This window comes from Meriones unguiculatus, chromosome X (assembly GCF_030254825.1).
Source record: "Meriones unguiculatus strain TT.TT164.6M chromosome X, Bangor_MerUng_6.1, whole genome shotgun sequence".
In the NCBI taxonomy this organism is placed as follows: domain Eukaryota; kingdom Metazoa; phylum Chordata; class Mammalia; order Rodentia; family Muridae; genus Meriones; species Meriones unguiculatus.
Window position 1 is genome coordinate 135,008,001 of NC_083369.1, and position 13,685 is coordinate 135,021,685.

Below are 13,685 nucleotides of genomic sequence, written 5' to 3' on the forward strand. Positions count from 1 at the left end.
CAGATGAATGGGGAGGAGGTCCCCCCTATCAGGGGACTTGGAAAGGGGCACGGTGGAGATGAGGGAGGGAGGGAGGGACTGGGAGGGAATGAGGGATCGGGACATGGCTGGGATACAGAGTTAATAAAATGTAACTGATAAAAAAAATAAAAAATAAAAAGAACAACAAGTAAAAAAAAAAAAAAGAAAGAAAATAGAGACTTCCTAAAATTCAATGAAAATGAAGGCACAACTTACCCAAACTTATGGGACACAATGAAAGCAGTGCTGAGAGGAAAAAGTTCATAGCACTACCTGTCTTGTATGAGACATCTCATACAAGCAACTTAACAAAACATCTAAAAGTCCTAGAAAAGAAAACAAAAAATAAGAAGCAGACACAATGAAACCAAGAGATGGTTCTTTGAGAAAATCAACAAGATAGACAAACACACAGCAAAAATAACTAGAAATCAGAGTGTAACTATCCATATCAGCCATATCAGAAATGAAAAGGGGGACATAACTACAGACCCTGAGGAAATCCAAATAACATTCGGTCTTACTATAGAAGCCTATATGCAACAAAATTTGAAAATCTAAATGAAATGGACAATTTTCTTGGTAAATTCCATTTTCCAAAATTAAATCAATGTCAGGTAAATAGAGTGAATAGTCCTATATCTCCCAAAGAAACAGAAGCAATAATAAAAAGTCTTTCTTCCACAAAAAGCCCAGGGCCAGATGGTTTCAAGCACAGAATTCTACCAGACCTTCAAAGAGGAGCTAACTCCAATTCTCTTTAATCTACTCCACAAAATAGAAACAAAAGGAGCATTACCAGACTCATTCTGTGAAGCCACAATCACCTTGATACCGAAACCCCACAAAGACCCCCCATTAAAGAGTACTTCAGATCTAGCTCTGTTACTAACATTGATGCACATATACTCATTAAAATACTTGCAAACTGAATCAAAGTACATATAAAACATATCATCCCCCATCATCAGGGAGGCTTCATCCCAGGTATGCAGGGTTGGTTCAGTATTTGGAAATCCACCATATAAACAAACTGAAGGAGAAAAAAAAAAAAAAACAACACACGATCATCTCCTTAGATGCTGAAAAAAGCATTTGGACAGAATCCAATACCCATTCATGTTTAAAGTCCAGGAGGGATCAGGGATATAAGGCACATAGCTAAACATAGTAAAGACAATATACAGCAAGCCTATAGCCAATTTCAAATTCAATGGAGAGAAACTTAAATCAATCCCACTGAAATCAGGGACAAGGCAAGGCTACCCACTCTCTCTGTATCTCTTCAATATATTAATTAAAGTCCCAGCTAGAGCAATAAGACAACCACAGGAGATCAAGGGGATAAAAATCAAAAAGGAAGAAGTCAAAGTATCACTATCTGCAGATGATATGATAGCATATATTAATGACCTCCAAAATTCAACCAGAAAATTCCTACAGCCAATAAACACCTTCAGCGAAGTGGCTGGATTCAAAATTTACTCTAAAAAAATCAGTAGCTCTCCTGTATACTAAAGACAAAAGGGCTGAGAGAGAAATTAGGAAAAAATACCCTTTACAATAGCCACTAATAACATATAGTACCTTGGTGTGACTCTAACCAAGCAAGTGAAAGACCTGTTTGAAAAAAAAAAAAAACTTCAAGTCTCTGAAGAAAGAAATAGAAGAAGGTATCAGAAGATGGAAAGATCTCCAATGCTCATGAATATGGATGAATAACATGGTGAAAATGGTCATACTGCCAAAACCAATCTTCAGATTCAATGAAATTCCCATCAAAATACCAACACAATTATTTACAAAATTTGAAAGAACAATTCTCAATTTCATATGAAAAAACAAACAAACAAACAAAAAAACCCCAGAATTGTTAAAGCAGTACTGTATAACAACAGATCTTCTGGAGGTGTCTTCATCCCTGATATCAAGCTGTGCAACAGAGCATTAGTAAGAAAAACTGCATGATAGTGGAATAGAAACAGAATGGTGGACCAATGGAATTAAATAGGAGACCCAGAAATAAATCCATACATGTACGGATACTTGATTTTTGACAAATACACCAAAACCATAAAACAGTAAAAAGACAGCATCTTCAACAAATAGTGCTGGACAGACTGGATATCTACATGTAGAAAAATGCAAATAGATACATATTCATCACCCTGTACCACACTTAAGTACAAGTTGATCAAAGACCTCAACATAAAACCAGACACACAAAATCTGTTAGAAGAAAAAGTGGGGAAGTGACTTCATTGGCACAGGCGATAACTTCCTGAACATAACAGCAACACCACAGGCTCTATGAGCAACAATCAATAAATGGGACTTCATGAAACTGAAAAGCTTCTGTAAAGCAAAGGACACTGTCTTCAGGGCAAAATGACAGCCTGCATATTGGGAAACCATCTTTAACAACCCTATATCTGACAGAGGGCTAATATTTAGAATATATAAAGAACTGAAGAAATAAAAAAGCAACAAATCAAGTAAGCCAATTAAAAATGGGATACAGAGCTAAACAGAAAATCCTCAATAGAGGAATATAGAATGCCAGAGAAAAACTTAAACAAATGCTCAATATATTTAGTCATCAGGGAAATGCAAGTCAAAACAACCCTGAGATTTCAACTTACACCCATCAGAATGGCTAAGATAAAAAACTCAAGTGATTATACACGCTGGAGAGGATGTGGAGAAAGGGAAACCCCTCCTCCATTGCTGGTGGGAATGTAAAATTGTACAACCACTTTGGAAAACAGTCTGGCGCTTTCTGAGACAATTAGGAACATTGTTTCCTCAAGATCCAGCTATAGCACTCCTAGGCATATATCCAAAACATGCATAAGTATACAACGAGGACATTTGCTCAACCGTGTTCATAGTTGCTTTTTTCGTTGTAACTAGAATCCGGAAACAACCCAAATGTCCCTCAACTGAGGAATGGATATAGAAATTGTGGTACATTTACACGATGGAATACTGCTTAGATATTAAATCAAGGAAGTTATGAATTTTTCAGGAAATATTTGGAAATAGAAAAGATCATCTTGAGTAAAGTATCTCAGAAGCAGAAAGACACACACGTATATACTCACTTATACATGGATATTAGAAACATAATATAGGATAAACATACTAAAATCTGTACACCTAATGAAGCTAAGCAAGAAGGACGACCCTGGGTAAGATGAACAATCCTCACTCAGAAAGGCAAATGGGACAGACATCGGAAGAGGGAGAAAAAAAGGAGCAGGACAGGAGCCTTCCTAGAGGGCTTCTGAAAGTCTCTACCCAGCAGTATACCTCAGTAGATGCTGAGGCTTATAACCAAACTTTGGGCACAGTGCAGGGAATCTTATGAAAGAAAGGAGAGGTAGAAAAACATGCAAGAGAGAGGAATTCCACAAGGAGAGCAACAGAACCAAAACAATCTGGGCCAAGGGTTTCTTTCTGAGACCGATACTCCAAGCAATTATATGCATGGCTATAACCTAGAACCCCTGCACAGATGTAGCCAATTGCAACTCAGTCTCCAAGTCGGTTCCCTAGTAATGGGACCAAGGTCTGTCTCTGACATGAACTCAATGGCTGGCTATTTGATCACCTCCCCCTGAGGAGGGGAGCAGCCTTATCAGACCACAGAGGAAAATAATGCAGCCAGTCCTGATGAGACCGGATAGGCTAAGGTCAGATTGAAGTGGAGGAGGACCTCCTCTATCAGTGGACTTGGAGAGGGGCATGGGAGGAGATGAGGGAGGGAGGGTAGTTTTGGGAAGGGACAACAGAGGAGCTACAGCTGAATAGACTGCAATTAATAAAATAAGAAACTGGCTGGTAGATCAATGAAATCAATTCAAAGACCCATTAATAAACCCACACACCTTTCGACAACCTGATCTTAGGACCTTCTTATCTTCAGGATTGAAGACAATTTGGACAGTTTTCCATTGGCTTTAAAAATTTTGCCCATGTTGTTAAGAGAAGAATCCCTAATGTTAGTGAGTTTCTCTTAGTTATTAATGCTATGATCTTGAAAAATCAATTTAATTATCAGTTTGGACTCTGTAAAGGAATAGAAATAGTAAAATGAATATATAGTAAGAAAATTTAGTAACTTGGTAATACTATACAGCTGAAATAGTCCAGCAACTATTATCTCATACAAGAGGGGCTGAAATTCAAGTAGTTCTTCAGTCCATGAAGCTGGGTGCTTCAGATGTCTCAAACTGTCACTAAAGACCTGGAGTATTTCTGAGAGCCTCTTTTCTTCAGTCCATCTTGAGAGTTTGAAGAAGCAGGCCTCCATATAAATGAAGGAACAGTGAGTTGAGATGCCCTTGGCTTTAGCATATCAGATATCCTGCATATCAGATATTTACATAATAATTCATAACAACAGAAAATTACAGTTGTAGAGTAGTAAAATATTAATTTCATAGTTGGGCTTCACCACAACATGAGGAACTGTATTAAATAGTCGCAGCATTAGGAAGTTTGAGAACCACTTGTCTAGATAAACTAGTAAGGAGGAATGAAGGTCAAGTAAGCAGAAGGAATTCCTTCCTTCATATCCTTTCATCAGGATTGCTATCAGAAGATACCACCCACATGTAGCGTGTGTCTTCCACATCACTTAATGCATTCAAGAAAATTCCTCACAGACATGCTCACAGGTCCATCTCAGGGCTTCACTGAAATTCTATTCCCAGGAGATTCTAGGTTGTGTCGAGTTGACATTTACAATTAAACACGACAGTTGTCTAATTTTATACTTCTGTCTTCTCAGTGAAATGCAAGACAGAGTAGTACCTAGTCTCTGAGGGATGGCGCACAGTGCTCACTGCACATATATGTTAATCCCTTGATTTTAGGAGAGCTCATTTTGCTAAGGGTTTTCTTTCCAAGTTTCTATGTGTAAATGGGAATTCACTTCAAACGAAATGCTCAGGACTGAAGAGGTCAGATGCTAATTATCACGAAATACCAAGTATTTTCTAGAGGAGTTTTTTTTAAAGCCTCTTAGGAGGATTAAGGCAAACAATGTATGCGTAAGTTTTCATGCATGTAGGTACACGTGCATGTGTTTGCGTGTGAATCTTGAGGACAAAGGATGAGCTTGGATATTGTTCCTCAAGTACCATCCACTTTTGCTGAAATAGCACCTCTTAATGGCATGCAACTCACAAAGGAGGCAGAGCTAGCTGGTCAGGGATTTCCAGGGTTTTGCTTATATCCATTTTCTTGGTGCTAGGGTTACAAGCATGGTTTCTGGGTATTGAACTTACAGGACTTACAGGAAAGCACTTTACCTAAAAAGGTATCTCCCCAGTCCTCTAAGCTTGGTGATGTTTAGGATATGACAGCCTAAAAAGTATTTTAGATTCCAAAAATATATCTGCACCATCAGTTAGCAGGCAAAACAAATTATAATATGGCAAAATATTCTGAATGTTCCCAAGACAACTGGGTAGAATCGAAAAATAGATAATTTATAACACTTTGACAACAAAGGTTTAAAGTTTCAAGTTTCTTCTTTAAAATGTTATAATAGTACAAAGTGAGTTTGATAAGTCTTTTGAAATGGCTTTACCCTTTTTTAAAAATTCCCATCCTCTCATAATTCATTTTCTTTTTTGATTTTTAAAAAATCGATAAAATTTATCTCAGCTAATCTAAAATGAGTATTTCTTCGTGGAAAGAGAAAAAAAAGCAAACACATACAAATTCTCATAACTTCTGTCTATATTGTCAAATTTATTTCTTACTAGCAGAAAAATAGACTTGTAATAGAATTGTAGAGCCAAGGAAGAGAAAGACTCATTTTTTTTTTTCTTACCATCCTTTGAGGCCTTGTGCCAAACTCCTTCATTCAGAGATTGCTAGCTAGTTAGGTACAGAGCCAAGAGTGTGTTGCCTGTACTCATCTGATGAGAATTTGCCAAGTAAAGAGAATGGATTTTTGTAGAGGAAAACAGTGAGTATGTTGCAACAGGGTTTTCCTACCTCAGAGAGCATTGGGGGAAATATCTATGGAGGCAATGAACATAGTCCCTAGAAAAACGTAAAGCAGGGAATCATCACACAGTGATTTACCTGTTGGCAAATGGCACGACGAAAAGAAGGCTGGTGTCAGTCTAATCCTCCATTTCTGGAAAGAAGAGTAGATCTTATTTTGATCAAAATATGCTGAAAATGTACTTTTCTTCACACCAGATTTACTCTGTCAGCAGTATAAATGTTAAGTGGCATTTCTGCCTGTGTTTATATCTTAATATGAGTTGATTTATTTTATTTTGTATTTTTGTACACTGTTTTATTCACCAAGAGTCAGAGTGTACCTTGAAGATAGGGAGTCAATTCAGAGGCATTATAATAATCAAAATAACACCATAATTTAAAGAGATATGATCCATTTCCATCCTGAATTCCCAGTTCAGCTCTATGCTGATCCTATGACCCAGATGATTTCATTACCATTGGCAATTCCTAAAATATTGTCGGTATAAAGATTTAAAAAACACAGTCCAACAAATGGCTTTGTGACATAAACTTATGATGACAAATTCAAATAAATAATCTTAGCATATATTTTTTAAAATCAAAACTCTTTGAAGGAATGTTACCATTGTTTAATTGCATTATTCAAAATACTAGTCTGAAGTTATCATGTATATCTTAGTAATTTTTTTTGCAGTCTCATCATCATTTTTATTTTGTTTACATCTCTAACCACATATATTTATGGAGCTGTAATGTTGCTTCAATGTCTATTGCAACATTTTTATTGCATTCTGCAGGTCCTCCAGTAAACGTTACTTGCAATATTTTTATCAACAGTTTTGGATCAGTCACAGAAACCACCATGGTAAGTGCTACAGTGCCACTGGCAAGAGAAAAACGTGACTCAAGTATGCCATGAACACAACCTGTCAAATTTTCTATTGTTCAACTTACAGGGTCTCCTGTAAATGTTACCTGCAACATATTTATCAACAGCTTTGGGTCAATAGCAGAAACTACAATGGTGAGTGGGACTGAGCATTGAAGCCATCGTGTGAAGGAATGGGATATGTGATCACAGCATTATTGCATATTTATGTGACATTTACTGAGTGCCAATCTCTAATGTCGACATCCTCTAAAAATAGACCTTTACATGCCTCCATTTCAGAAAGTCATTTGTCAAGGAGCTCCAGTTTAAACCCAATGATCTTTTACCTACTACCTTAGAGCAATTTTTTTCAACATATAATTTTCATTAGATTTGGTAGAATGAGCATCAGTAAACATGGTGTGATTTCAGAAGTATAAAAATACGTACATTTTCAATGTTTCTTAAGTATGCATTTTTAAAAGTTTGACATATGATGGTCATTGCCAGTCTTTTACTTATTATGAAAGCTGGGACATCATCAAACCTGTCTGTTGTACATTTATATTACAAAAGGGAGAGATTCAGAAGAGCACAGATCATATATGCATATGCACATATAATTGTCTTTCTAATAGAAAGTAATATCAATCTCACAGTAATTACACAAAAATTAACAGCTTTGAAAACATAAACCTAATAAAATACTCTTTAAAGATATGTAGTGCGAACATCTTTCACATATTTGAAGTAGATTCAGGTGCTATATAATATACAATATGCTAAAATAGCTTATCAGTGAAATGGCAGTGTTTCCAGTGGCCCAGACTATTAGATCATTAGTCAGACCCCATTAGCTCTAGATTACAGTATGGAGATCACATTTGGGGTGAAATATTTCCTTGGTATCCACATGATTTGTTTAAAGTTCTTAGTCAGTTGTTTGCTTCTAGTTTATATGCTTATTAAATCATATAGCCATATTATTGGATGAGACTAAATTGAAGTAGTAGTTGAATATGACTAAGTATTATAGTAGCCGAATCCTACAAAATATCAAGAGGTGAAAAATGAACTTATACTATCACTGAGAAGGGAAAAATGTTTTAGTGGATTTTCTCCTTTAGGCTTCTAAGATCATGTACTTTGTGGTATTTTTTTGAAAGTCGGAAAATTAATTTACCTTTACTAGTCAGTTTTATTTGCAAAAAGTAAAATGTAATTTTATCTAGTACCCATTTTAACATTACTCTGAAGCAACATCGTCTCGAAATAAGATTTTTGCAGCATGTGCAGTAAATTAAGAATTTATGTAAATAGATTAGTTTCAATAGACTCAGAAGAAACACAAAGCATGAAAAGAATAGCGCAACTCTAGGCTTGGCACTCAGTTTGTGTCTCTTCTGATTTTGCTTTTACATTTAAAAAAGGCACAACGTTTCCAGTAGCCCACTGTCACCAGCTTTACACGATGGCATTCAATGACCATATTTGCACGACCTAATGCTGATTGCATTAATTATACTCCTAAGTTGCTTTGATTAATTCTCCTCATTGCATTTTACTCTCAATCCAAAATGTAAATATGCACCTTTTCAGTGTTCATTAATACAATGAGGTAAATGTTTAAGGAGATGAAAACAAAAGCTATGAATACCCAATTTTCCTCAGTCTTTAAGACTTACAGAGCTGTTTAGTAAATGGGCTGCTTAGGTGCTTCTTGGCTACTAAGTGTCCTTTGTCAGGTTTCCTATGAAAGAAGGAAACTATTGCTCAAAGGTAATGTCGACAGCCTGTCTATCTACTGTGTAAGATAGAACAAATTGCATGTTTAAAAGAGTATTGCATAGTGTGCTTCTTTTATTTCACTTATTAGCTTTCGATGCAATGACAAGCTTCTTTTTGTTTTGAAACACACACACATATATCATTTTCATATGGCTTTGATATGAAACTTAAAAAATATACAAATATACTTATCATGTTTATGCCCAAGAAGAAATTCTCATGCCAAGTTGGGTATGGATTGGCAAATGCTTCCTGCAAAGGGACAGACAGTAAGTACTTCAGACCTTGGGAGCCAGATAGTCTCTCTCATGCCTACTCAAACTTGCTCTTTGGCCATGAAAACAGCCATACTAATAGTGATTAAATGGATGTGAGTTAACTACAATAAAACTTTACTTGCAAAAATAGACTAGCTCAAATCTGCCAGCCATAGATTTAAAATATTAGTATTTAAATAAATACTGTTTCATTAAGAGTGTCAGAATTGCTGTATTATAAAAATGTCCTGCCTTCCAAGAAGACTGCATCTTTGCCTGGGAGCTTACCTAATGCAACTTGTCTAAATTTGTATTCCCAGGACAGCATATTGTTGTTTCCTTTAGGAATAAATGAGTTTTGTGGATCATCATAATTACATGTTACTCAATAATAAGTATATTTGTTCATTAAGAGACACATGGATTTGTGGGTATTTGATCTTGTATTACAATTATTCAACAAATATAATTTGACCCTGTACTATAATTATTCAGGAGATATAATTTGTATGGTCTTCAAGATTTAGGAGAGTAGAAAGAGAAATACTGTGAGACAGGTTATATTCTGTTTTTGAAACATCACTTTATCTAACCTTTCCCTTGTTTTTCTCCCCCTTTCCTTTATTTGTTGGTGACCATTGAATTTAAAGGATAAGGAATATATTTACCACCCTTTTTTCTTAATGTTGAGTCAGAAATAAAAAATATTAGCAACAAAATTAACAGCCAAGGGTATTTTGTACCAGCTGTATACCACTCTCCCAAAGTGGGGCATCAGAAAATGGAGACGAGGAGCTTTCCTCCCAGTTTCACAGGGGTGCCTAGAAAGATGGCAGAGGATTCTGTATGAGTTAGTTCTGTAGGTACCTATATTCTACCCATGCCCCAACAGTAGGTTTTTGTATCTTGGCATATTTAACAGATGCAACGGATAGTTAAATGAACATGAATGTATTTGCCAGTTCCTGCTGTGTTACAAGGAATTACTTTGCCACTGAAATTACATTCCTGAGCCACTTAGAAAAGGTGAACAGAAGTTTTTATGAATGCCTGTTGTTCTATAACCACTGAAAGATCATAAGAGTTTCATTTAATTCAATCACTGAGTGAGCACATCACAAGAAGTTGTTGACTGACAGACCATAGCATATTATTGTGTTTATTATTTCTGACATCTTAATACATCAATACATTTCCATAAACTTTATGAACTCGCTCCCTAAATTAACAGTGAAATACTAAAGTCCACATTCATTATGAAGCCATCAGAATTTAAAATGTAAGCTTGCTCGTTAAAACTAACACAATTTTGAGATGATGAAAGTGTTTTGGCAGTGTGGGAAGGTTTGAAAACCAAACTTTGACAGAAGCATCATGGGGAATCAAGGAAACACATTGCCATCTTTGTTGTACTTATATTAAAATCTGCACATACACCAAGCAGTAAGAGGTAATGATGAGGTTTGATATGTACATTTATGAAATAAAGTGCACATCTTTATGTACAAATTTGGAGTTATGTATAGTAGTGCAAAGTAATTCAGCTTAAGGAAACAATGGTTATGAAGTAGGCATTGCTTTAGTTAAGTTATCAGAAAAAGAAACTTGAAATTTTCTAAATTTGACATAAAAGACTATTATAGAATATAGGAACTCACATTACCAGTGTTAAGACCATAATAAAGAGTATAAAATTTATATATGTGTTTTTTTATAAAATGAAATATATACACATATATAAGATAAATGGATTTACTGCCTTATACAATGCTCAGAGAGTCAATAATATAGAAACATTTTGGTACAAGAAAATATGTCATTTATTTGAAGTAGAATTTGTCCTTAGAGGATGCTGGCAATGTAAAAGAGACTATATTCTGCATTTAAACACCTTTCTCAATATTTACTTTCCTTTTAATGTTTTATTGAGCCTAGAAGCAAAATAAAAGTTGAAGAAAGACTAAAGAATCATATAACTATTCTCTTACGACTTGTGTTATTATTAAATTATGACTTATTTGTAAATAAACAAAAATGTTACATTAATATAATACATGTGCCACATATTTAGTATACATTGAAAATTATAGTAAACCTGAAGGTTTACACAGGCATGGATGCAAAACTTTCCTTTGGCTATCTACTTTCTCTATATCGTTGGGTGCTCCTGTCTATTTTTAAATAATTTTAAGGGTTTTTATCTATCTTAGAATAGCGTATCTCATCATAAACAAAATTATGGATAAACTTTAACGACTCTACATCCAAGAGACTATCTACTTATAATAAAAAAATCTGGCATATATTTTATTTCATATAAAATTACTGGATACAAATATATTTCCTTTCTACTTATTCTAGGGTCAGATAGAAGGGGAGGAGGTCCTCCCCTATCAGGAGACTAGGGAAAGGGCATAGGGGGAGAAGAGGGAAGGTGGGCAGGACTAATAAGAGAGGCAGGAGGGTGCTACAAGTGGGGATAAAAAGTTAAAAAAAATAATAAATATTTATTTTAATAAATAAATAAATATCAAAAAATAAGTAAATAAATAAGTCAATAAATATTCTAACATTACAAATAAATTATTTATAATTTTCTTGTAATAAATTTCAAAATATAAAACTGGGAAACACTGAGGAACATTCACAGGAATTTGGTATAAAAATACATATTGAGATATTTTTTCTTAAAAATCCATCACTTTAATATAGCTTGCCACTTGTTTAATATCACCTAGGGTAGGACAATACGCAAGTTTAAATTATTCTCAAGGGCTCCGGAGGATAGCAAGAATATTACATTTGTGATTTTGTTGTTCATTGATTTCTAGCTTGCCTGCTCATGGCATTTTGAAGCCTAAAATACTTCCTACTGGAGGGGTTGCTGGTCTCTCAATAATCTGATATTTAACCCTTTCACTTTTGTTATGTCTAGCTGCATCCTGGAATTAGAGTATCTCAAGATTTGGCTAGTGAAGGAAAGTTTCTTATTCCTTATTCACAATTGAAAAAAGCATATAGACTCTCCCCAACCCCCCAAAATTCTTATTCTCACTCTAGGAAACTAGAATGATTCTCACTCTAAGAAACTAGAAGGGAACGGCCATCATAAACTAGAAAGGCCTCATTTCTTTCCTTGGGAAAACTTAAGAGCATCTCACATATACTAACACAAATATGACAACTGTGTTGTTGCATTTTTAATTGTCTCTTCTTTAATTTTCACAAATCAGGCTTTCTTACTTGCTATTCGTACAAATCTTTAATGGTTCAGTAACAACCATTCACAAAGAAACACTGAACTTTTGATAATCTCTTTTTTACCACAGATCTCTGGTTTCTTTGGACAATTCCAAAAATGATTAATAAGAATGTTAAGATCTTGCCATTCACTTCTTCACTCACTGGAACAGCCAGTGAGCTAACAGTTTGGGGTACATGTTGAACTAAGCCACAAAATGGCATCCACTCTGATTTGAAGATTTGGTGTGTAAAAAGGCTACCTGCTAAGCCTTTTGAAGTTAGAATGTTCATGATATACAATGAATAACTTTACCTAATTACTTCTAGTAATGCAGGCTTTTCAAAAGATCTGGGTTTTGAACATTGATTTGCAATAGGTAGGAAATATTTGATTTTAGCCTATTTCAGCCTATATTAGACACCATTAACAAGAACTATGACCTTCAAACTGTTCTGAGATTGGTTATTAAAAGTCTGCAATTTAAAAACTACCATAGAAATTTTAATAGGTTAGTTATGTCTTCATCTCTAAAACTTTTTTTCTTTTGACCATGTGAAAGAATTATTCAAAATATACTGTATTTTAGTGGTTTTCCATGGTATCTGTCAAAATGAACAATCCTATCTATTTGGTTACGAATAGGGGTATCGTAAGGTTTCAGGAACCTACATTAGAACGTTTTCAAGTAAACCAAGACAGACTAATCAATACTTAAGAAAATTAATAATCAAAAACATCTAGATGCCAAGGATGTGGAGATGAAGCAAGTAGGGGCTAAATGAAAGGTGAGAGAAGAAAAGAACAAATGAAGACATCTATCATCTTTAATAACAGTACTGGTGAACTAGGGACTCCCAATGATGCCTCAGTCAGAGTCTAGATCATCAGGTTAACCAGTGCTTACATGAACCTAAAAGTCAGAATACAAGCCCCCAGGAAAGTAGTTACAGTTTCAAGATGATTCATTAGCACAGAAGAAAATGCCTGGATCAAGTGAGAATGACAAGTCTTTACCCGAGGCTCCCACTCGGGTGAAAACCTTTGGAAAAACATAAACAACTTTCATTTGAGTGAAGAATCAACGTGTCTACTGTAGACATAACACAATGAAGGAATTCAATGAAATATCCAAGTGTTCTGAAAGCAATTAGTTGTGAATAAATCATTTTATCATATAAGGTACCTTAATGTTTTTAAAATTTAAAGAATATTGGTCTATTATAAAATGATTTTACAAGATTTTCACTCTTAAATTGCAGGGTGGGTTTTCTTCTATACAGAGCGTCTAAGCAAAAACGTTTAGAAATCATGTCATTTCTGATTTAGAAAATGAATCGGGCTTATTTGGTAATCTGCCATGACAGACTGACTTCTGTACTCATCATTGCCTTTTTTTATTTTACAAAAAGATCATCTTGAATTAATATTACTTCAACCAAAAATTAATAATTCAAGCATAAAAAATCAAGGAAGTCAAGCTATTTAATTGGTGTTC

General features: G+C 34.9%; 1 protein-coding gene across 4 annotated transcripts in view; it reads left to right on the forward strand.

Annotated features, from left to right (window-relative positions):
- The window catches only part of Glra2 (glycine receptor alpha 2), a 252,354-nt gene that overhangs the window by 66,602 nt on the left and 172,067 nt on the right, over nt 1-13,685 (forward strand). For 3 of the 4 annotated variants that reach the window (XM_060374572.1, XM_060374570.1, XM_060374571.1), the window contains one exon: nt 6,828-6,895. In XM_060374572.1, the coding sequence (XP_060230555.1) occupies nt 6,828-6,895 (68 nt within the window). Of the gene's footprint in view, nt 1-6,827; nt 6,896-6,986; nt 7,055-13,685 lie in introns of all 4 variants that reach the window. The other variant, XM_060374569.1, reaches the window with a different exon arrangement.